A 22,341-nucleotide genomic window follows, 5' to 3' on the forward strand; every position below is an offset into this window, starting at 1 on the left:
AGAAGACAAAGATAGACAGAGAAGAAGAAGCTAAGTGAATGAATGATGTTCTAGCCTTTCCCATAAACCCTGGAGGAAGGCACTTAACCTTACATCCCATTGGTTAACTTTTCCCAAGTCAGAGTATGAATCATATCAGAGAGTGTCATCTCTTTCATCTCACACACTGGGAGAGTTTGTGAGTCGGCCAGCAGCACAGTCCCTGCTGTCGTCCCTGCATTGCTGAAGATGTAATCCGAGATTTATGCTTTACTTCTATCAGAATTTTTAACGACATGAATGAAAACACAAAGTCTTTAGGAGTTCAGCCTGATGATCAAAGTACCCGTTAAGTGATGAGAATACAGACACCAAAACCATCCGTACGTCTGTCCTTGCTGACACTTACCATCACCTGCTGAATGAGAGTAGTCCCACATTTTGGGTTATTTGTTTTGTTCATGATGAGAAGATTGACACCACTCTCATGTCTGCACAGTAAATGTGGCGCTACACTGCCAGCAGCCAGGAGCCTGTTCTCATTCCAGGTTGTCAAATACCGATGCTTTGTCTCGTCCCTCGGCATGTGATACTGACGCTGAAGGCACCCTAATCCAGTGGTTCCCATCTGGTCTGGCCTCAGTGTCCAAATTTCTCCTTAGGCCTCATTTACACCGCAAGCAATGCGTTCGCGTAGCGCTCGCGAACGGTCGCTGTTTACTTGCGTTTTCATTTAGGCGAGCATGTTAACAGGGTAGAGCATTCACACCACATCCGTTCTATGGGCTGCTCGAGTCGCGCTGCTTTCGCGGGCAAGCTTGAAAATAGAAGAGATTTTTTGCGTGATTCACGAGCAAGTGGTCGCGGTATTCAACAAAAAATGAGAGTTTGCATGTGTTGTGACCTCTCTTGGCCACCGTAGACATCTCCCCCTTGACCAAGCGAGACCTGACAGGCACGTGTTTCATGTACTTACCCATTTGTAGTGCTAAATATTAAATCACCAAGCGTTGGAATAATCACTGGCGTGCGAACCTGTCCACCCTGGGCTTTGGGTCACAACTCGCTTCTTATTTGGGATTTATTGAAGCTTTGCAAACACGGTGCACTATCGCCACCAACTGTTCGGGTGTGGTTTGTGTTTTGACGGGACAGCAGCGGCTGCTGCGCGACTTATTGGTTCAGTTTTGGTGTGAATACACGTGTGCTGCCGCTACGCTTGTGGACTGCTTTGCGAGCGCTACGTGAACGCATCACTTGCGGTGTAAATTTCTCCTTAGTCATCAGTTCAAGGTCCACACAGTTTAAGACATTTGGCGTCATACTTGCGTTTGGCCATGTTGTCAAGCTTGTTTGTTGTCTCTGTTAAGTAGCTGTCACTCACTCTACAGCAGGAAACAGCACTTCAAAATAAAAGCTCTGTGCCAAAAATTCACTGTGATTCAAAATAAAGTGTGTGTTTGTTTTTTTTTACAAATTTTTGGACCGCGATCCACCAGTTGGGAACCAGTGCCCCAATGTAAACCCATCCGTGGCGATATTTGACACTCAGACCGTGTTGTAGCAAAAAAAAAGTGAGATAGTCGCTGTAGGGCGGGAGAGAGGAGAGGAGACCATTGCTTTGTCCCGTGTCTTATCTAACTTACGAACATCTTGTCCCATACTTACATCACACATTTAACATATTATGTATTTACTTTAACCCAATACAATGGGGGTTTTTTTTGAGTCTAACCGAGTAGTTTTGTTGGCTTTTCTTTACATTTGAAGCTCCTACTGAATGTACCTCGAATGTAGCTTTAGGTCATTTTGAAAAAAACATAATATTTATTATTTTCCAGCAAGCTATTTCCACCTGTTTCTAGTGTTTGTGCTAAGCTAAGCTACAGGCCTTTGCACACTGAGTAACTTTATGTGTTTTTTTAATCCGAAACCTGACACTCTGATTCCAGTGCGTTTTTTTTTTTTTTTTTGCTCTATTCATTTCGAAAATTTGCAACACGTGACAAACTGAAAAGACACATTTCCTCCTTTGCCTCTCTCCACTGGAGTTACATATCTGACCGTCACGAATCCCTCACTGTCTTTCGTTTGGCACCGCAGCTGCATGAAGGGGCGGAGCTGTTCTGCATATTCTTTGTGCGGTCCACATCCTCCTCCTCTTCATCATCATCATCAGCAGGTCAAATATTACAGTTTGACCTGCTGAAAGTAGTTGTCTGAGTTATGAAATGATTCTGTGTTACCTCTCTCAGTGACAGCTTACTGGCTCTGAACCATAGTTGGGAACACACTGGCTTATTAATGTTAATTTTAACTTAGCTCGTTATTGGCTGGTAACTAGCTCCTAGCGGTCTGGAGGGATGGCGAGGCGTTCCGGTGCCGTTCACTCACAATGGCTTTATTGCCGTCTTCACCACAAAACAACAAACATGGCCGTCTCATGAGGTTGAACAGTAATAACCCTGAGCTCATCTAGACACGTAATTCTGCTGACTATCATCACTTCTTGCCACTTGGCGTCTTCACCATGAGAGAGCTGTTTCCCTCCGTACACAATGAAGTACACGTCACATCCTCGCGGGTTACCCACAAGGCCATCGCACTTAAAGAGGAAAAAGGGTGAGCTGTGTCGCACCGCCACATTTTCTATACAGATTCAGTAAAACTGAAGTCTCTACAGGCTTCTGACGGATGCAAAAAATGCAGAAAATCAAACCTGTTCCAAAAACTCTAATGACGGATGAAAGTTTCAAACACAGCGTGCAACGTGAGGTCATATTTATTTTTAGACGTACGACAATTTTGGACTAAAAAACAGACTCTTTGTGTAAAGGCCTTGACTCTTGCTAGACTAACCTTTACTGTACAGATCCATCAGAGTGGTGTCAAGCTTCATGAAGCAAGATAAGTTAAATAAGTATAACTGATAATGTTGAACTACATGGTCGCAGGTTGGAATCAAATCCCCTCTCTCTCCCCCTTTCATGCTTAAGAATCTGTCTCTTTAAATAAAGACAAAGCCAAAAAAAAAGTCAAACTATTCCTCACATTGCTCATCATGTAAACTTACAATGAGGTCAAAGGTCTTCCAGGTTTACTCTTGGTGCCATCTCAGTGTTTTCATCACTTAACAGGTGAGCTGAACAGCTGTGTGTCAATCTCCCAAAAATTAACTTCCTTTCTGTATTTAATTTCACCACAATGAGCTTTTAACGTCTCTGCTGAGATCCACAGAGCACACTCACATCCATCCCTTCATCCCAGAGTATCACTGCACACTCACAAAGAGGCTCAGATGTTTTTAACTGTGTATATGTGTCTGTCTGTAGGTCTCTGGTCGTCCATCCGTCTGTCTCTCTGTAGTATTATGTCTTACTCGTCTCAGTCTGTGAGCCCGTCTCTCTGTTACCGTCAGCTTCATCCCCTGTGATCATGAAACTCATCTCTTTCATATTATCTCTCCTCTCTCATGTAGTCCACTCTTCTGCTCATCATTCTGTCATTACTTGTATGTACTGTATTGTTCATTTATCGCTATGGAAACTATTCCAAGTCGGGGGAAATGCTACTGTGGCTGCTTCTGACCTCACGTACACACACCGCATTACAGCAGCTGTGGATGCAGTAAAAACAGCTGGAGAACTCCCACTCAGCCTGCACAGCCATACTGACGAATCAGTGCCAGGGCGCGCACACACACACACACACACACACACACACACACACACACACACACACTTGGGGCTACAGCAGCTGTTTTAGCAGGATTCATTTACTCAACTGTTTTTCATCAATTTTTAATTGCTCTTTTTTTTCCACCAAGTCTCCTCAGTCAGTCTCTCCATCATTCTGCACCTCTCTCTTCTTTTTCCTCCAATAGGGACGTTACATTAGACTGTTTTTCAACACATACAATGGCACATAAATTAGGTGAAGAAATATGATCATGTTTTTGTAAAAATGAAATAGTGATTCCAGAAAGAAGCAGACAGAGGGGTGTAAAAGTGAACCACCACATCACTGCTGATCGCCACACAAGACAATGAATATAAAGGGAAACTTTGCTGATATTGAACCAGCTGTGTGGCATCGCAGTGTGTGCAGAGGCACAGTGTTTGGCTTCACTCCTGTGCTACTGCCAGCAGCTGGACCTCCCCAGCCAGACATGCAGGGATCTCTGGGGGAAGACAAGCAACATTCATCTGCACACACTGCGATGACACACAGCTGGTTGAATCTGAGCAAAGTCTCCCTGCTTCCCTTCACTGGTTCCTGTACAGCAGGGTCGCTCTTTGTTTCACTGTTAAAATCATTAAAAAGCAAAAGCAGCATGTGTATACATTCAGTAGGTTATATCTTCAGTAGCTAGCTAGCTAACCCTACACTTTTCAGAGTTTGATCTTGGTTTTGGAACAGGGAAGAAACGTATATCTTTTTCCAACCTCTCCAGGTAACGAGTATCATTAATACACGATGTGCCCCAGACACAACATTTAGCTCCACATCCACAACACCAGCCTGAAAATGAAGGAAATCTGACACAATGGAGCACAGCTGTGTTGTTGCTACATTGCTACAATGCTACGTTATGATTAGCCAGCCTGTGTCCGGGGGCGGGACTTATTGAACGGTCAGTTGGTGAGACTCTACCAGCTAACTTTACTAATATAGTGCTCACACTACAAATGATGCAGAAACAGGCTACAAGGCATTGTCTTTATTAGAGTATACTAACTGATGCCTGACACTTGTTGCCAAGGGACGGCATGGCACGCTACAGAGTTAAGCAGGCTTGAACTTCTTCAGCGCTCCATTGGTGCATTGAAGCACACGTCACACACGAGTGAGATTAACGCTGGCAAACATTTGCATCCTGTTTACTTCCATTCACTTTGAGCAGAGAGGCGAATAAAATATTTGCTTTCGGTAGTAAAGCAAATTTGCATCTTTGCGTTGCCTGGAGTTCATCTTTGGGGAACTTTCAAAGTTGAAGCCTCAACCAATAGTAAAGAAATATATACGGAGGAGACTGATTGTTGTCGTAGCTAATGATATTGTGTAATATTGGCCATGAAAACTTCAAACTTCCCCACCGGAGAAATGCCGCCTGCCTGGCAGTGAGTCAGGAGACAGGCAAGGAACGTAAGAAAATTGAAATATGTACCAATAACCACGCAGAAGTTAGCATATTTTCTGCAGATTTTAGGAATATAGTGATAATAATCGTAATGAGCTTAATAAGCTTTATTAATAATAATCTTTTCTAAGTGTGTTACTACTTCTTTTTATCACTGATGTAATACTTATATTACTGATATACGAGTTAAAAAGTTAACAGTGATAAAAAAATGTGTAATCTGTCTCATTAAGGCAGATGAGCGGAGCGTTAGCTGGTAAACATCATGTTTATTTACTTTACAAGGAGCTAAAATTAATATGGAATTATGTATTTGCCTCTTGTGTAACTATCTCTCGGTAAGTCGTCAGAAATCATGAATCATCTTTTAGGAGAAGGTGTTTAATGTAAGCTAGCTTGGGCTCTGTTAAACTTAACAATATGCTAACGGAGCGGGGCAAGCTAATCGCTAGCATGCTTCGTTTAAAAGGAAAACAACAAATGCCTTGAGATGGATGTCAGAGATGATGGAGGTATGATCATGTTAGGTCTAACAGGTGGTGTGTTCCATGTGAGGATTAGCATACTGTTGACATACCGCTCTGTACAATAGGAAAACGCCGGTTCTGGTTCAGCGCTGGAAGCTAGCACCTACTATTCACGCAAGGTACCACAGGGGCTAGGAATAAGGTGGATACAAAGCTCAGTTCTCCTGAGTAATACAAGATAAGATTTTATTAAATTCATACCACATGAAAACACACAGGCTGTGGTACGTTACAGCCACAGTAGCTTAAAAAGCTTCCAGAGGACTCACCAGGAGTTCATGACAGACTTTAACCAAAAAGTACCCACAAACAGGAACCCACATTGGTCAACGCAGTGGCTACGTCAAAAAGGGGTGGGTATGTTTTCGCCAACCAATGGCATGGAAGCTTTTATGGTCTGAACGTTTTAGGTCTGTCGTCTTAACGTATATTTGACATGATAAGACGTTATATTTTTACCTGTTAAGACGAACTAATTTGACTTATTAATACGGACATTAAAATAGCCGTATAGTGCCATATGGCTTTAGATACATTTCTCGTGTCACAAAGTAAAACTGAAAGATTCAAACACACATAAAGAGTAAAACTCAACAGTCCCTGGGACCATCTCTTCTTCATCAATCATCATCCTCCACCTCTTTCACCTCTCCGTACATTTCACTCCAACACAGCCCACGTTTGTTTGTTTGTGTCTTTCTCTTCGTCCTCAGCCGTCTTCTTCACCACCTTTGTTTTCTTTGTTTAATTTTATAACCTCAGCCTTTGTTTTTAATTTTTCTTTCCCCCTTCTTTCTTACGTGTAATTCTCTGGTTTTGTCGTTTGTTTGTTACGTGGCGGTGATTCACTGTTGGCTGGTTGTGTGTGTGTCGGTGTGTCGTCACGGTGGGTGTTATCTAGGTTTGGCCAGCACAGTCATTTGCACTCAACAGTTTCAAAAGATACCGCTGGTTCCTCCGGCGACGGTTGCCCCTGCCAACGCGGTAGTCAACGGCAACGACACCACGTTCCATCAGATCCATATCCTGCCTCCACCGCCTCCTCCTCCACCACATTCCCATCAGCCACTGCTTCCACTTTTCACTTCCTTTGGCTATAACAAGTCGCCCGTGACAACCCCACAGGGAGACACACCCACTGCCCCAGGTACACGGCCCCTTTTTCATTATTTGTATTATTATTATTATTATTATTATTATAATTATTCTTATTATTATGATTATTAAAGCTTCAAGGGATGCTTTCCTCTGCCTGTGTTTAAACTCTATCTCTGATTGGTCATGTAAAATTCTAATTGGTGTTTTAAACATTGATCTTAGAAGGCATCCATTGAAGTTTTCTGTTATGGATCATTATTTATGTAAATTTATGTGTTGCTCATAACTTATAACTTTTCTTTTTCTGTTGTTGCTGTTGTCATCTCCATTACTGAGAGCCAGAGTCAGCCTCTGTAGACAGGAATCTAACATCTTTAAGCTGCTCGCTGTTGTATCATTATTGTAGAAATGAGAGCGCATTCAGAAGATGAACAAAGAAATATGTCGATGTTATTGCACTTAGAATAAGAAAAACACAGCATAGGACCAAAAGACATATCCCGCTAAAGTTTGCTTTACTAAACACAGCTATCAGCTCAGCCCAAGACTCATTAAGTGTAAATGGTAGAACTGTTTTAGAACATTGCAGAGAAAAGTTACAGCGGCTGATGCTGAAGCTGTAATTACCTCTTTATATAATAGTCATCTTTTTTAGTGGTAGAGTCATTCCTATGCTGGATTTAAACACAAGGGATTCACAGGAAGCAATACATGCATGTAATACAACAACATGATTTGTAGTTTAAATGTCCAGTGTGCAAGATTTAGGGGGATCTAGCGGTGATGATTGCAGATTGCAACCAGCTGAAACTTCTCCTGGTTAGGGGACGTACACATGCTGCATCTGTAACCACCTGGAAAACACAAGGTCGGGTGCTGAGTGGTGCTCATGTGCCTACTCTGTGCCATCTTTCAGGAGCATGGTGGCAGGTTGCATCTACGGTTGCTAAGCAGTTTAACAAGCATTGTATCATTACCTGAAATCCTGAGTGCAGAGCTGATCTTCTTCCAGGAGCTGTTTATAAGTGTGTAGGCCTATATATAGTGACAGGATTAAGGTGATTATACACTGAAGAAAACATACTTACTATATTATATTCCATTCCTACCAATATATCTCCCTAAATCCTACACACTGGACCTTTAATACAGAACTATAACTTTGGCCTTTTTGAAAAGTGGCTGACAAGTGCTATGATGGCGCAAAAAATGTTAATAGGAGAAACGCACCGCAGCTTCAGAAGTGATGCAAATTTAAGAACACGTAGAAACTAATGCAACAACAGAAACGTGCTGCGGAAAACCCAAACAAACACATTAACAGCAAACATGCTGCAAATACAGAAACAATGCAAAGTCAAAAACACAAAAACAAATGCAACAGAAAAACACTGCATGTCGAGTCAACACGACAAAAGTCTTCCAGGCCTCTAGGGGGAGCTATGTTACAATATTGTAATAGACCAAAGCCCAATTTTAAAAAGGAATACACGCCTGCTAATGTAACATTAAGCTCCACTTTTCTTCAAAAACAAACACACTTTCGTCTGCGTTCTCTGGTCAAAAATCAAGCTGTTTCCCCTGCAGCTCCCCCTAGAGCCCTGGAGAACTTTTGTTGTGTTGATTGGGTATGCAGTGTTAACTCTAACACATTTTTTTTTCATTCATTTGTGCATTTTTGACTTTGCATTGGATTTGCAGCATGTTTTGTTTTGGCTTTACATCTTTTAAATTTGCAGCACGTGTTCATTGTTGTATCTGTTTTGGATTTGTATCTTTAAATCGGGCATTGTCTCTAAAGCTGCAGCTCCTAATGGAAATGTTTTGAGCGTGTTTGCACTCAGAGGCCTCTGTATTTTTGACCCTTAAACATCTTGTCAGTTACCTCATTACAAAGCTAGTAAATTAACGTTACTGTCAGTCAAAACACCCAAAGCACTTAAGTTGTAATAAGACATGTCAACCTGGTCTCACTCTGAAGTCGTTGAAATCTGGCACTTGGGCAGTGACTTTCAGCGTCAAACACTAATGAAGAAAGACGTCCTTTCACATCAACATCATACGCAGCCGATTGCAGTTATAGTTTGACGGCGCTCAGCGGCGCCAGGGGGAAACGTGGTGGGACAAGAATGAAATTTAAGGCAGCGAAAGTCCGAGTAGGGAGGGAGAGAGGTGTGGTGGATGGATCCAACAAATACCGACTTTCACTTTTGAGAGTGGTGTTGCCGTCCTGTAAGATTATAAAGCCAAACCCTGTTCTTTTTTCCCAAACCCAACCACGTACCAACTGAAGTTGACACGGTGTCCCAAACCATCAACAACCAACACACCCAGGGTACCTTGGACGTCATATCTCGACACAGAAAGACCATGACCAAACGTTGATTTGTGACGTGGTCAGAGTGAGAATGTGTTGGACATGTCTGTAAATTACATATCTATATGTAAATAACGCAGAGTGAAAATAATTTTTAGGAGATCGTAACATTGTTGACGTTTGGGCCCCATGGAAGAATCCTTAGTGAATTTCTTTGCCAGTGAGGAAGAGTAGACGTTAGGTGGGAGGAGAGCTCACCATGTCACCACAGACCTCTGTTCTCCTGAGTTGGATTGTGCCTCAGTTAAATGTCTTGCCTTGTTTCTTTGCACTTCTTTATTTCCTTCCTTTTGTTCTTTCCTCTATCCCCAAACATCACCCCGTCCCCGCCACTAAGACAACCCTGCTAGTTTCTTTAAACACACACCAATCATACACGACCCTCTCCTGACCAGACTGTGTGTACACGTGTTTTTTTGTTCTGTCCTGCCTGTTGTGCGTGTTGTTGTCACACCTGATCATTTTAACACCACTTTTACCACCTTGCACTTAAACCCTAAATGTGTGTGTGAGAGTGTGTGTGGTGGTGGTGAAGGGTGGGAGTATTTAAGTTAAATAGAGCATCTGTACCAGGCTTTGGACGATGAATAAATCTAGATCTGCTCTGAATGTGCTGAAACACAGTTTGAGTTGTTGCTTTAATGACAGTGAAGTTTGTCAGAGGGTTAGTTGGGGATGTTTTCTGACATTAATGGGTGATATTTTCTTTCCTGTACGTTCTTGTACATTTTTAGATTCTTAAACACAAGATATTAAAAAGACATCCTGAAATTATGTGTCACATGCAAAGTTTTGCAAGTTATGAAATGTAAAATGTCAAGTGTTGCGTAAGAGACCCAAATACATAGTTAGAAAATGTCACCCAGGATGTTGTGCAGGTAAGGAACTCACTGACTTTAAACTGTCGACTCTGTGAATGGGAGCCTTCACTGGACACCATTTTGTTTCCTCCAGGAGAATACATTTCCTGTTGCACAGGAAGTCCAAAAATGGGAATTGTGATGAAGCCTATTTCTGCCAATGTGATGGGGAAGTTTCTCCGAATAATGACTATCTTAAAATAATTACTTAATATCTCAAAATAATCAGAAACTTTCCTAAAATAATCAATAAGTATCTCAAAATAATAAAAAAACTTTCTTGAAATAATGACTTAATATGAAAAGAAATCTTAAAACAATGACTCTAATATCTCAAAATAATAAAAAAAAATCTTAAAATAAACCTAATATCTCAAAACTATAAAAATCTTCTTAAAACTAGTCCATACCCGGGGATGTGTTATGTATAGAGGAATAAGAAATCAAAAACACTATATTAGAGGAGATGCAAAATCAGAGCACTGTAAATGCACTGTGTAATAAATATTAATGTAAGACAAACAATGCACACTGTATTTAGGAACATGCTTTATGGCAAAATACGTGGAGCATAGTTTTGGCTGACGGCACGGAGGCACACGTGTGCACACAGGTACACACATACACACGCAACATGGAGAAAGAATGAAAGAAACAGTGTAAAGTGCACAGCGCAGTGTTTAGTTTGTAATGTTTGTAGGCTAATGTCAGTAAAGTGCGTAAATACGTAATGGCGGGCTCGCGCACACAGACACAGACGCGTGTTCGTTCAGTAAAATAATTACCTTAGTCTTCAGCAAGTGTTGGTGCTTGCAATTGCATGTCCCAGCCATAAACTGTGGTCCGAGCGCAGGTGTTCTCCGCACATGCGCTGCTCGCGCTGCTAATGATGCTCACAGTATGAATGGGTAGTGGAAAAAAACGTGAATATAAACAGTAGAAATGTGGGAAAAATGCAAAAACGGCATCGTGGCTGTCTTCACATGACCAAGATAAAAGCCTACGTGCAAGCTCAGAGAAATAGGTCAAAGCAGTGAGGAGGAAAACGGATGATGACAGACGGAGGGAGGGAGGGACAGAGGTTTTTCCATTTAATAGTAGGATATTGACTTGATATCTCAAAAAAATAAAACTTTTTTTAAAGAAAAAAAAAGAATGACTTAATATGAAAATAATTCTTAAATTAATTACGTAATATCTCAAAATAATGAACACTTTCTTAAAATAAGGACTTAATACCTCAAAACAATAAAAAAGTTTCAAAGTTAAATTAGTACCTCAAAATAATAATCAATCAATCAATCAATCAATAAAAAACCTTCTTAAAATAATGACTTAATTTCTCAAAATAATTTTAAAAAACCTTAAAATAATGACTCAATATTGCAAAAATAATAACATTTTATTAAAATAAACTTAATATCTCAAAAAACAAAACAAGTCTTAAAATAATGACTTAATTTCTCAAATAAAAAAATCCTTTTAAAATAGTGATTCAATATCTCAAAATAATAAGATTATTAAAATAAACTTAATATCTCATAATATCAACTTTTAAAAAAAATGATGACATGATATGACAAAAAATCTTAAAAATAATTACTAGATACCTCAAAATGAAGTAAGACAATATTATCATTTTCAGCAAGTTTTCATCATTTGGAGATATGTGTAATTATTTTGGGATACCAAGTCATAATTTTGACAGACTATTTTTCTATGATATTATATTATAGATAATATATATTATAGATATTATGTCATTATTACCAGATATTGAGTCTTTATTTTTATAAAGCTACTTACAGAATATTTTTTCCATCACATTGGCAGAAAGTCTCCCATACACCTAAATAAAGACAAACAAAATGCCTTTACTTATAACTACATCTGGTCAGTAATTTTTTTCCTAAACCATGAAAACAGCAAAAGTATTTAAGTGCTTCAAGTCAAATCACAGGCTGTTCAGAGTCTTTGAAATCAGACTCTTCTCTGTTGGAGGTCACTTGGAGGGATGCAAAATGGCCACAAGAAGGAGCTGCAACATTGTGTAAAAGCAAATGGAACTTCTTACTGTGTGTGTTTCTCTGGAGCACTGTTGATCACACATATAAACCATTTATAAACCCTTATTAAGATGGTTATAATGGTTTATGACACTCTCCAAATGCACTACAGCAGCCCCATTCTGACAAGGCTTACATATATAATCACACACGTATGGATGCATTATATATGTATGTGTATGTACATTATGGCATATATGTGTATATACACAGATATTCATGTTATGGATTGATTTATGTACTATGGGTATATACATGTTTCATATATCTATATATATATATGCTGTATTTATTTCTGTGTATGTTTGTGTGTGAGCATGTATGTGATGATGAAGGTGTGGTGTGTACGTGTGAAACTTATTATCTTTTTTAGAAAAACCTCCCTTATCCAACTTTTCCCATCCCCCTGCTCTCCCACTGGCCCCTCTGTAACTTTTGTCTTTCTCGCGGATAAGTTTGGAGTTTTTTTAATTAACCCCACTTTACCCATCTTTGTCTAAAAATATCAATTCAACAGCTTTAATCTGCAAAAAATAATCTGTGGTGTCAGTCAGTAATGAAGTGAGGTAGCTTGGTGTGTTTAACGATGTGCTCACACCGAACATGAAGGGTATTTTCACCTGGCATCCCAGTGATAGTGTCGGCAGCCAGAATCAGGCCTGATTCTTGGTAGTCATTCATCCCGAGTCTCAGCCGAGTTGGGCAACTGGACACTGCCGAGTCATTTCCTCCGACGTGTCGAGTTTGGGCCGATGTCAGGCCAGGTCACTTTTGATATCAACCCAGTGATGGAAATTGGTCCAGTTTATTTGGCCTGATTCTGGGGAGTCATTTATCCCAATGTCAGCCAAGTCAGAAAACCGGATGCGGCCTAACTAATTTTTTCCGCCATGCCAAGTTTGAGCTGATGCTGGGCCTGGTCATTTTTGATAAGAGGCCAATGATGGAAGTGTTAGCAGCCAGAACTGGGCCAGTTTATTTGGTCCAATTCTGGGGCGTTATTCATCCCAATCCCAACCAGTTCATACAACTGGACGCAGCCCGATTAATTTCTTTCGGAATGCCAAGTTTTAGCCGATGCTGGGCCTGGTCATTTTTGGTAAAGGCCCACTGATGGCAGTGTCGGCGGCTGGAATCGGGCCAGTTTATTTGGCCTGCTTCTTGGGTGTCATTTTTCCAGAGTCTCAGCCAAGTCGTGCAACTGTATGTGGCCTGACTTATTTCTTCCAGCGTGTCAAGTTTGGGTTGATGCAGTTTATTTTGCCTGACTCTGGGGCGTCATTCATGGTAGTCTCAGCCGAGTCGGACAACCGCACCCGGCCTGGCTAATGTCTGGCATGCTGAGTTTATGCTGATACTGGTCAAGGTCCTTTTTGATAACACGCCACAGATGGCAGTGTCGGCAGCTGGAAATGGTCCAGTTTATTTGGACCAAATCTGGGGCGTCACTTATCCCAAGTCTGAGCTGAGTTGAGCAACTGGACACAGCCAACTTATTTCTTCCTGCATGCCAAGTTTGGGCCAGTCCTGGGCATGGTCATTTGTGATAACGGCCAGTGATGACAGTATGCTACCAAAATTGGGCCTGTTTATTTGTCCCGATTCTGGGTTGTCATTCATCCCAATCCCAGCAGAGTTTGACAACTGGACACTGCCCGAGTCATTTCATCTAGCATGTCGAGTTTAAGCCAAGGCCAGGTCGTTTTAACCGTCCATTGATCGCAGTGTTAGCAGCCAGAATTGGTCCAATTTATTTGGCCCAATTCTGGGGCATCATTCATGCCAATCTCAGCCAAATTGGGCAATCTGAAACTTCCTGACTTATTCCTTCCAACGTGTCGAGTTTGGGCCGATGTTTGGCCAGGTCATGTTTGATAATGGCCCAGTGATGGCAGTGCTAGTAGCCACGATCGATAGAGTTTATTTGACCTGATTCTGAGTCGTCATTCATCCCGAGTCCCAGGTGAGTTGGGATGAGACATTGGCCAGCCTATATTTGATTCTCAGTAATGTCAGGAGAATCTCAATGCTGATGGACTTTTGCCTCACAGCATCACGTATATTGCTCACCCCAAGTTGAACATTTTTACGGATAGTGAGAACTTGCGTCATTGCCTGGCACAAATGCACGTCTGTTCACGTTTTTGCATTGACTTTGTATGTAATAGCGCTGCACGTCGCGTTTGGTGTGAACACATCAAGGACAAATCCTGTATAGCGCTGACAGTTGCAATAAGAGAGTCCAGAGAATTTTAGCTCCAGACGAGGATAAAAACTCAAACCTCATTTTACCTGTACTAATCTAATATCAGGTTACCATGATGTGATAAAAACTATAGAATTAAGTTAATTATAAATACTATAAATGTTCTGGAAATAAAGCCCAATAGCACAAATCAAAATTTGCCTCAGAGGGCTTTACGGCATTCGACGTCCCTCTGTTCTTCGACCAGATAAGGAAGAACTCCCCCAAAAAAAACTTTAACGGGAAAAAAACATGGTAGAAACTAACTGCTAATTTTCTTAACATCAGTGTCTCGTTATAGTATCATATTCAAGTTCAGGAATACATAAACGCTAGTTTTGAGCCTGATATTTAGCTGCACTAATCAATATTATTTTATAGATAAATCAAATGACTACGTCGGAGGGGTCACCAAACCAAAGGGAATTATCAATAGGTTTTGCTATTCCCTTGAACTCTACCAAGCTAATTTAAGCTAACTGTTTTGGTTTTACGACCCACAACTGTACTTAGCAAACTTAGCAGCTAGCTAAGCTAGCAGTCAGCAGCTAAAGAGTTAAATATTTTTGTCATGACCATAACCGAGCTAAAAGGAAAGAGGATATTGAACTTACATTCACCAGATGGGCAGAAACACAACTTTTAATTAATGCTAATGTCGCCAAATTCTGAATAGCCTAGCTAACGTGTTAGCCCTATCAACTAATAACTTACCAGTGTTTTATGTTCAGGTTTTTCCGCTCCCCAAAGTTGCCAAAAACATCAGTTGTTGCTTCTTTAAATGCAAATATTTTACAACAAGAGGACAGCAATGCTTCCAAGGCCAGTTTAGGGTCGGTTAGCGGCTAACAGTGGTGTTCTGTGTTAAAGGTTGCCGCGGCTCAGAGGCAAGTCCTCACAGCTCTCCCACCACATCCAGCGGGCCCCATGGAGGCTCCAACGAAGAGATCTGGGTACTGCGCAAGCCCGTGGCAGGTAACTAAGCCGCGCTGCGCTGAGCCCTCAACCCCTGACTCCTTAAACTCTGACCGGGGGTCAAACAGTATCTGACGTCTGTTCAAAAACGGCTTTTCTGCCAAACGTCCTCGAGAGCAGAACCGACCATCCATCCATCCATTTCTTTCAGCTGAAAACATGACGCTGTTTGAAGGCTTTCAGATACTCTTTGACCCGCTCCTGACAGTCCCCCATGTCCTGCTTATCCCTCCATCTGAAGCTTAGCTGAACTCAGCAGCCTGATGTGTAGGACTGCCGCCATCTGCATCGGTCTACAGTCTGTGTGTCTTTCCAGCTGGATGTGTGGAGACGGTTTCGTGTGAGAGAGAAGAAAAATAGTTTAGTAACGAGAGAGAGGAGGAGTGAGAGAAAAGGTGTGTGTGTGTGTGTGAGAGAAAGTGAAAGGTGTGTCTTGTTTACTCCACTTCTGTGTTTGTCACTCAGCCGTCCGTCACCCTGTCCGTCTGTCTGTCCGTCCCGTCCATTCGACCACATGCTGCCCAGTGCATTTCAAAGGAGAGTCACACATGTTACCACAATGCTTTGGATATCAGCTAAACCACTCAATGTGTGTGTGTGTGTGTGTGTGTGTGCGCGTGTGTGTGTGTGCGTGTGTGTGACTGTATGCATCCATCTGTTTGTTGAATGTGTGCATCTGTACGCACAAAATCGATACATATCTTTTGCATGCGTGTGTGAACGCATTTGTGCGTCTTTGTGTGTATGTCTGTACGCGTGTGTGCATATGTATGTGTGTGTGTGGATGTGTGTGTGTGTTGCAGGTGGAGACCGCAGCAGCATGGGTAGTTCTGGCAGTGTGACCAGTGTGAGGTCGTCGGGCAGCGGTCAGAGCGCTGGCAGTGCTGCACACATCCTCCACGCACAGGCTGAAGGGGTAAAGGTACGACACACACACACACACACACACACACAGCGAGAAACATCCCACTGTTTTATCTCCAAGTGCACGTCACACACTGAGCGAGCCGCCTGTTAATGACGCTGTGGGCTAATGGGCATGTAGCTACTTCCATGTTTCAGATGATACGTCATGTTTGTAGTCGACCAATGAAGATGAGTTTACATATCACCTTGGGTTCGTCCTTCACCTTCTCAAAATGATCCCACACTTTGGATTTCCTGCCCGACATGTTATTAACTAGCCTGTGGAATAACCGCAGGTACCAGCCCTGGAAATTAACCTGACAAGGACACTTCCTGTGTCTGTCCTTTCAAAATAAAGTCACACATGGTCCAGTCATATAGGTTTGGATTTATTTTGCAGCTCTTAATAGAGTTTCACGTTTGTTTGAATCTTGCTGACTAATGACCTCTCTGGTCGACTATTGATTGGTAAACTATCAGGAAGCAGCCCTAGTGCTTATTACTTAAACAGGATTTTTTATTGCTTGGACTCCTTCTTAAAGCTCCTGACAACTTTTAAAATCTTAAGTATTTCTCTGCAACATTAACTATAAATGACTAAACAACCAATAATTTAAGATAAGTTTTTTTATTAATTCATTTATTCATGGAAATTTTAACACTCTAAACTCAGTTAATCTGCTCCGTCAGGACTGTGTGAGTGAGTTTGGATCAGATCTGATTGACAGTGGCCTGAAAACAGCAGCAAACTACCAACAGCTGTCATCACACTTTCTTTTATATGTTGCTAAATCCTGATTGGTGCACAGAAGTACGTCACGTCGAGTCCCGCCCACTTCAGACTCAACAGAAGAGCACGGACAAAACTTTAAACAGAAATCCCTCATATAAAATGATCCAAACCTTTCTAACTTTGGCAGAAAGTTTTGTGTTCATGTAGAAACTCTGACGCTCCTAATAAGAGACTGAACGAGAGCATTTAAAGTAACGCACACTTCATCCACTCCTGTTGAATAATGAATTAATATGTAGTTGGATTTTAATGGAGCACTTCTTTGAAGGAAATTCATATTTCTGCTATAATTACAAAATTAAGTACAAAATTATATATTTCTTTCTTCCCTGGAAAGTTAATAGGAAAAATTATTTCCCCAGAGCTTCACTGGAAAGAACACTGTGATGAACAGAAAATGATCAACCTAATAAATAAAGCATTACTGATGTAAACAGAGTCAATAAACCACAAAGAGAAATGAGTGTTTGTGTCAAACAGCACAAACATACAGATCAGTACGGAAGCCCTGAGAGGCAAGTAGGACAAAAAACATTGTGGTGATCCGTTTTCTAAGTTTGATCTAAATTGTTTTCTGTCCTGTGTTTGTGGGTTGTGAAAAAAGGTTTTGCCAGAATGATCTTTCTAAGTTTCTAAATTTTTCTTAATTACTGTTTTTTCATCTGTGAATCTGGTTAGAAAAGAAAAAAAAAAACAAGGTTTTGTTGTTTGTTTTTGTCAAGACAATTTGTTTGTTTGTTTGTTTGTTTGTTTTTGTCAGGATAATTTTTGTTTTTGTTCTTTTCTTTTTCTGACAATTTAGGTATAGTGAAGATACTTGTTGTCATTGTTGTAATTGTATTTGCCATTAGTATTGTATTATTGTTAATTTATTTATTCATTTTTGTTTGTTAGTTTGTTTTTCGTTGGTTTTTTGTTTATTTGTTTGCTTGTTATTTGATTATGTTTTTGTGGTTTTCCTGTGTTCTTGTCAATTGTTCCTTTTTGATTATACATCTGTTTTACATTAGAGTGTAATGTTTGCTAATGGGGATCCAAATAAATAAATAAATAAATAGATAAATATAAGCCAGCTATGATACCGGTCAAATGGTGTGCAGATGGTGTTACAACAACAAACACTTAGAAAAATTATCCTAACTAAAAAAAAAACCCAAACCAAAACAAACTAAAAAAAAAATAAAATAAAATAAAATAAAATAATCGGTTAAAAAAACAAATGCGGGTAGGGTTTTTTTTTTTTTTGTTTTTTTACCCTTTTTCACAGATTAAAAAAAAAAACATTTTTGAAAATTTACAGAATGAAGATTGTAGTGCAGATTCATGTAGAAATATTTTTTTTCTTAAGATTCTTTCTTGAAATTTTTTATATTATTATTTTATTAAGTTATTGTGTTATTTTTTCCTTTTGTGTATTTTCAAATTTGATTTTATTAATACTCGGTGACACTGTTTACGATAGGGGGAATAAAAGAAAAAAAAGTTTATAAAATATTAATGTTAAAAAAAAAGGAAATTTAGAAAATAAATCACCAGATTATATTTTCTCTGACTTGCGTCTTGGGGGCTTCCGTAGACTTGAGACAAACTACAGGACAAATAAATGCAGACGCTTTCACACAGAGCCTGATGACTCACTGGATGATGAACTGACTGTGAAAACATTGTGTATTAAATGCTACAGCCTCACAGTCACCGTATCTCATAGTGCAGACTTGGAGAATCTAAACCCTATGCTTTATCACACTCTTAGATACACATGTACGTATATACGTCCACAGAGACATTGTGCTGTATGAGTTCTTAATCTCAGGCTGAATCTCCCAAGGTGGTTTTTTACTCATAAAAACAGCCAGCTGCGCCCGTCATACATTTCCAGCGAGCATTCGGTTAAGAAACTGCAAGTCAGGTATTTTTCAAACCTCCTGAAACATCAATGCAGCAAAATGAGACTCATATGCAGCCAGACTGACTGGTAGCATCTGTCTGCTCTGCGTCTTACTCCGTTCACTCTTAATCAGCACAAGTCAGATTTTTATTGCAGTGCTCGAAGGCTTCAGAGCCGAGTTTTAAATGTGATGAATGTAGTAATAGTCACTGTACACACAGATCTCTGTTTAAAGACAGACGACCCTGCAGGGATCAATCTTATCTGACATGATGAGCTTTTAGAATTTTTTTTTCTTAACGAGAGGGAAAAAACAACCAATTTTCTTACATTCTCGTGTAAAGGTATCGCCATAACTCATCTGGAATATATGACCAGGATATAAAGTTTGCAAGTCACGCTTTTGGAATATATATCATGTTCTATCATGATTTACAGTAGAATGAACTGTTTTAATAATTCAACAGTGTGTTTGTGCTATGTTGAGAGACTGTTTAACTTTTTAAAGATGAAATAATGAAATCTTTCTCTAACAAATGAAAAGTTGAGCTCATTAGTGATAAAACACAGCTTTGCTCAGATCAATACACTCCGTAGTTGTGCAGCCACAGCCTCACTGGGTCCAGTATGACCAGGAGCTTCTGGTGGCTAATGGAACCTAAAACAAGACAGGTAGATATCAGTGTGTAACTCACATTACTGAGTCATGCAGACATGAATGCATTGGGACGCATCAAGACGCATTGGCCGCCATGATGTGTGCTTGCGTCTCAAAATGTGTTGTCCATTTTTTTGATACACTAGGCAGCGACGCGTGTAATACCATGCGTTGCCAGCAGGGGTGATAATGCAACCGATGTACTTGAAATTAACCACTTTTTGTTTCACAGAAGAAGCAGGTATGAAATATGGCGGGCAAGGAGGAAACACACCCCCATTTATATGAGAGTTCTAGCGCCCTGCACTCTAATAAAATAAGCAGTACTAGCTAGCTACAGCAGTACTAGCTAGCTACAGCAGTACTAGCTAGCTGGAATGTACCGGTAACTCTGCTACCCCCTATTGCTTGAGTGATGTATTGCATTTCAAGTGTCGACAGCGTCACTTGCGTTCAATGTGTTGACTATGAAAGGAAGTGCGTTGCTAGCGTCGCTTGCTCACGTTGTGTGTGCCGACTATGAAACGGCCCTAACAGTTCAATGGATTTATCACCAAAGTAAAACAAGAAGTACACGTACGTTTTCCTGCTGCTGGTTCCATCTTGGGTGTAATCACAGTATACTTGAGGTAAAAGTCATAGTATGTAATATAGTAGGAAAAAAATATTCAAAAGTCATAACATAGTATCTGAAAAAAAAAAAAAATCCTAGTATAGTATGTCCAAATAATAGTAATAATAATAACAATAAGTCATAGTATAGCATGTAAAAAAATCATTTAAAGGTCATTGAATAATATCATAAAATTTAATAAAAAGGTCATAGTATAGTATGTCAAAAACAATTTTAAAAAAAAAGTCTCAGTACAGTATGTAAAAAATTTGTTTAAAAAAGTCATAGTCTGTGGGGGGAAAAAAATCACAAAAAGTTGTGGTATAGTATTTAATCAAAAACGTCATAAAAAAAGTGTTAGTATAGTATGTGAAAAAAAAAATTGTAAAAAAAACCTCACTGTATAGTTTTTCAAAAAAAATGATTAAGAAAGTCATAATATAGTATGTGAAAACAAATTATGAAAAAATAGTATAGTATGTCATAGAAATATTCATAGACAAAAATTCATAATATATGGAATTTTAAAAATCATTTCAAAATCATAGTATATCATGAAAAATGTCATAGTCCAGTTTGCTAAAAATAAAATTAAAATAAATTAAAATAAAAGGTCAAAAATCGTCAGGTGACTTTCAATACAAATGGCTCAAGAAAACTTGAAGGGAACTTTCCCATTATCTTGTAACTGTCACTTGTGACCACAGAGGCCACTGTTGAGCCAAAGATACATTAACTTGTTCACCAAAATATCTGAATAAAAGACGATCATTAAAGCCAGACTGTGTGTAATGTGAAAGTGACAGACTTACGGAGAGTTATCACCCATCTCTGCAGCTCCTCTCATCTTTGTGGAGCTTTTAGCTTATTGTTTTGGTTTTTACAACCTAAAACTCTCATTGCTTCCATCAACCGTGTGATAAACCTCTGCCCAGCACCAAAAACCAGAAAAGTCACTGACTACTAGCTGGTGAACTTAGTGAAACACTGAAAGTTCTGTGCATGTTTGTCAAAAGATTTCTGCTTTGATTGCAACAAACTTGAACGACGTGCCTGTTGATGTGGATGCTTTTGTGTTTGTGCACCTGCAGCTTCTTGCCACAGTGTTGTCCCAGTCTGCCAAAGCCAAGGAGCACCTACTGGAGCAGTCCAAGTCTGTGGACCAGCCTCCAGGTAGGACAGGGTGACCCTCCTGCAGCCCAGTCACTGTTTCACTGTGTTGAGGATTTCAGCTCATGAATCATAGAAACAAAACCTGCAGAGTTTATTAAACTGCAGAGAGCGAGGGGGCGTGGGAGGAGGAGGTAGGGAGGGTGTTTGAAGTAGAGGTATAAAGATTAAACCCAGGGAAGAAGAGAGTCGTGTTTGAAAAATGAGAGTCATAAACCACTGGTCCTTTGATAAATGTCATTATATCACTTCTACACACACACACACACACACACACACAGATCTTGGCTGGTTGAACAGACAGATGGCCAAGGCAGGGGATGTAGGAGGAAGTGTAGCAGGGTGCGATTGGTTAAGATGGTTTGTTTTATGTTGGAAAGCACAGATCTGATTGGTTCCTTATCACAGCAGTAAAGAAAACTGACAGAAGGAGTGAGTTGGCGGAGGAGGGTAGAGGTCAGGTTGGAAGACACGTCCACTCATCTGTTGATCCATCCAAAGTTTACCCGTGATAGGGCTACAGCTTGACACCGGCCAATGGTGTTTCTCCTGGCAGGCTCCGCAGGCTCCTCTCGGACATCGAGCCAATCGGGTTGTCCACTCCACGAAGCGCCGCCTTACGACGCCACGGCAACCAGGAAGGGGGAGGGGCAAGGCGAGGGGAAGGTAGGACAGTCCCAAAGTCCCACAGATTCAGTCCTCCCTCCCTCTCTGATACAAACATGAGTCACACACAGACAAATCAACATCTAACGGCAGCATGATGTAGCTCAGTCACCTCAAACACAACCCTCACACTCTTCTACACACACAGACTATATATTCATACACACACACACGAGTCACACACACACATCAAGATGTCCCAGCGGTTTCTCTCGCAGCTGGCCTCGTCCGTGCTGCGAGTGTTTGGATGCAGCCACGACACGGTGAGTGTGTGAATGGAAGATCTCCGGCTTGATCTTGTAGGAATCTGTGAACAAGAAATCTTGTGTGTGAGAGTGTGTGTGTGTGTGTGTGTGTGTGTGAGAGAGATCCTGTCCTTC

At 40.5% G+C, this 22,341-nt stretch overlaps 1 protein-coding gene across 9 annotated transcripts in view; it reads left to right on the top strand.

The window, feature by feature from the left end:
- caskin1 (CASK interacting protein 1) overlaps positions 1 to 22,341 on the top strand; it is a 157,326-nt gene that overhangs the window by 118,291 nt on the left and 16,694 nt on the right. For 4 of the 9 annotated variants that reach the window (XM_033644418.2, XM_033644419.2, XM_033644421.2 and 1 more), the window contains exons 11-15: positions 6,548 to 6,793; positions 15,163 to 15,267; positions 16,071 to 16,189; positions 21,217 to 21,298; positions 21,852 to 21,961. In XM_033644418.2, coding sequence (XP_033500309.1) covers positions 6,548 to 6,793; positions 15,163 to 15,267; positions 16,071 to 16,189; positions 21,217 to 21,298; positions 21,852 to 21,961 — 662 coding nt within the window. The remainder of the gene's footprint in view (positions 1 to 6,547; positions 6,794 to 15,162; positions 15,268 to 16,070; positions 16,190 to 21,216; positions 21,299 to 21,851; positions 21,962 to 22,341) is intronic. The other 5 variants (XM_033644422.2, XM_078161098.1, XM_033644423.2 and 2 more) reach the window with 3 other exon arrangements.

This window comes from Epinephelus lanceolatus, chromosome 18 (assembly GCF_041903045.1).
Source record: "Epinephelus lanceolatus isolate andai-2023 chromosome 18, ASM4190304v1, whole genome shotgun sequence".
In the NCBI taxonomy this organism is placed as follows: domain Eukaryota; kingdom Metazoa; phylum Chordata; class Actinopteri; order Perciformes; family Serranidae; genus Epinephelus; species Epinephelus lanceolatus.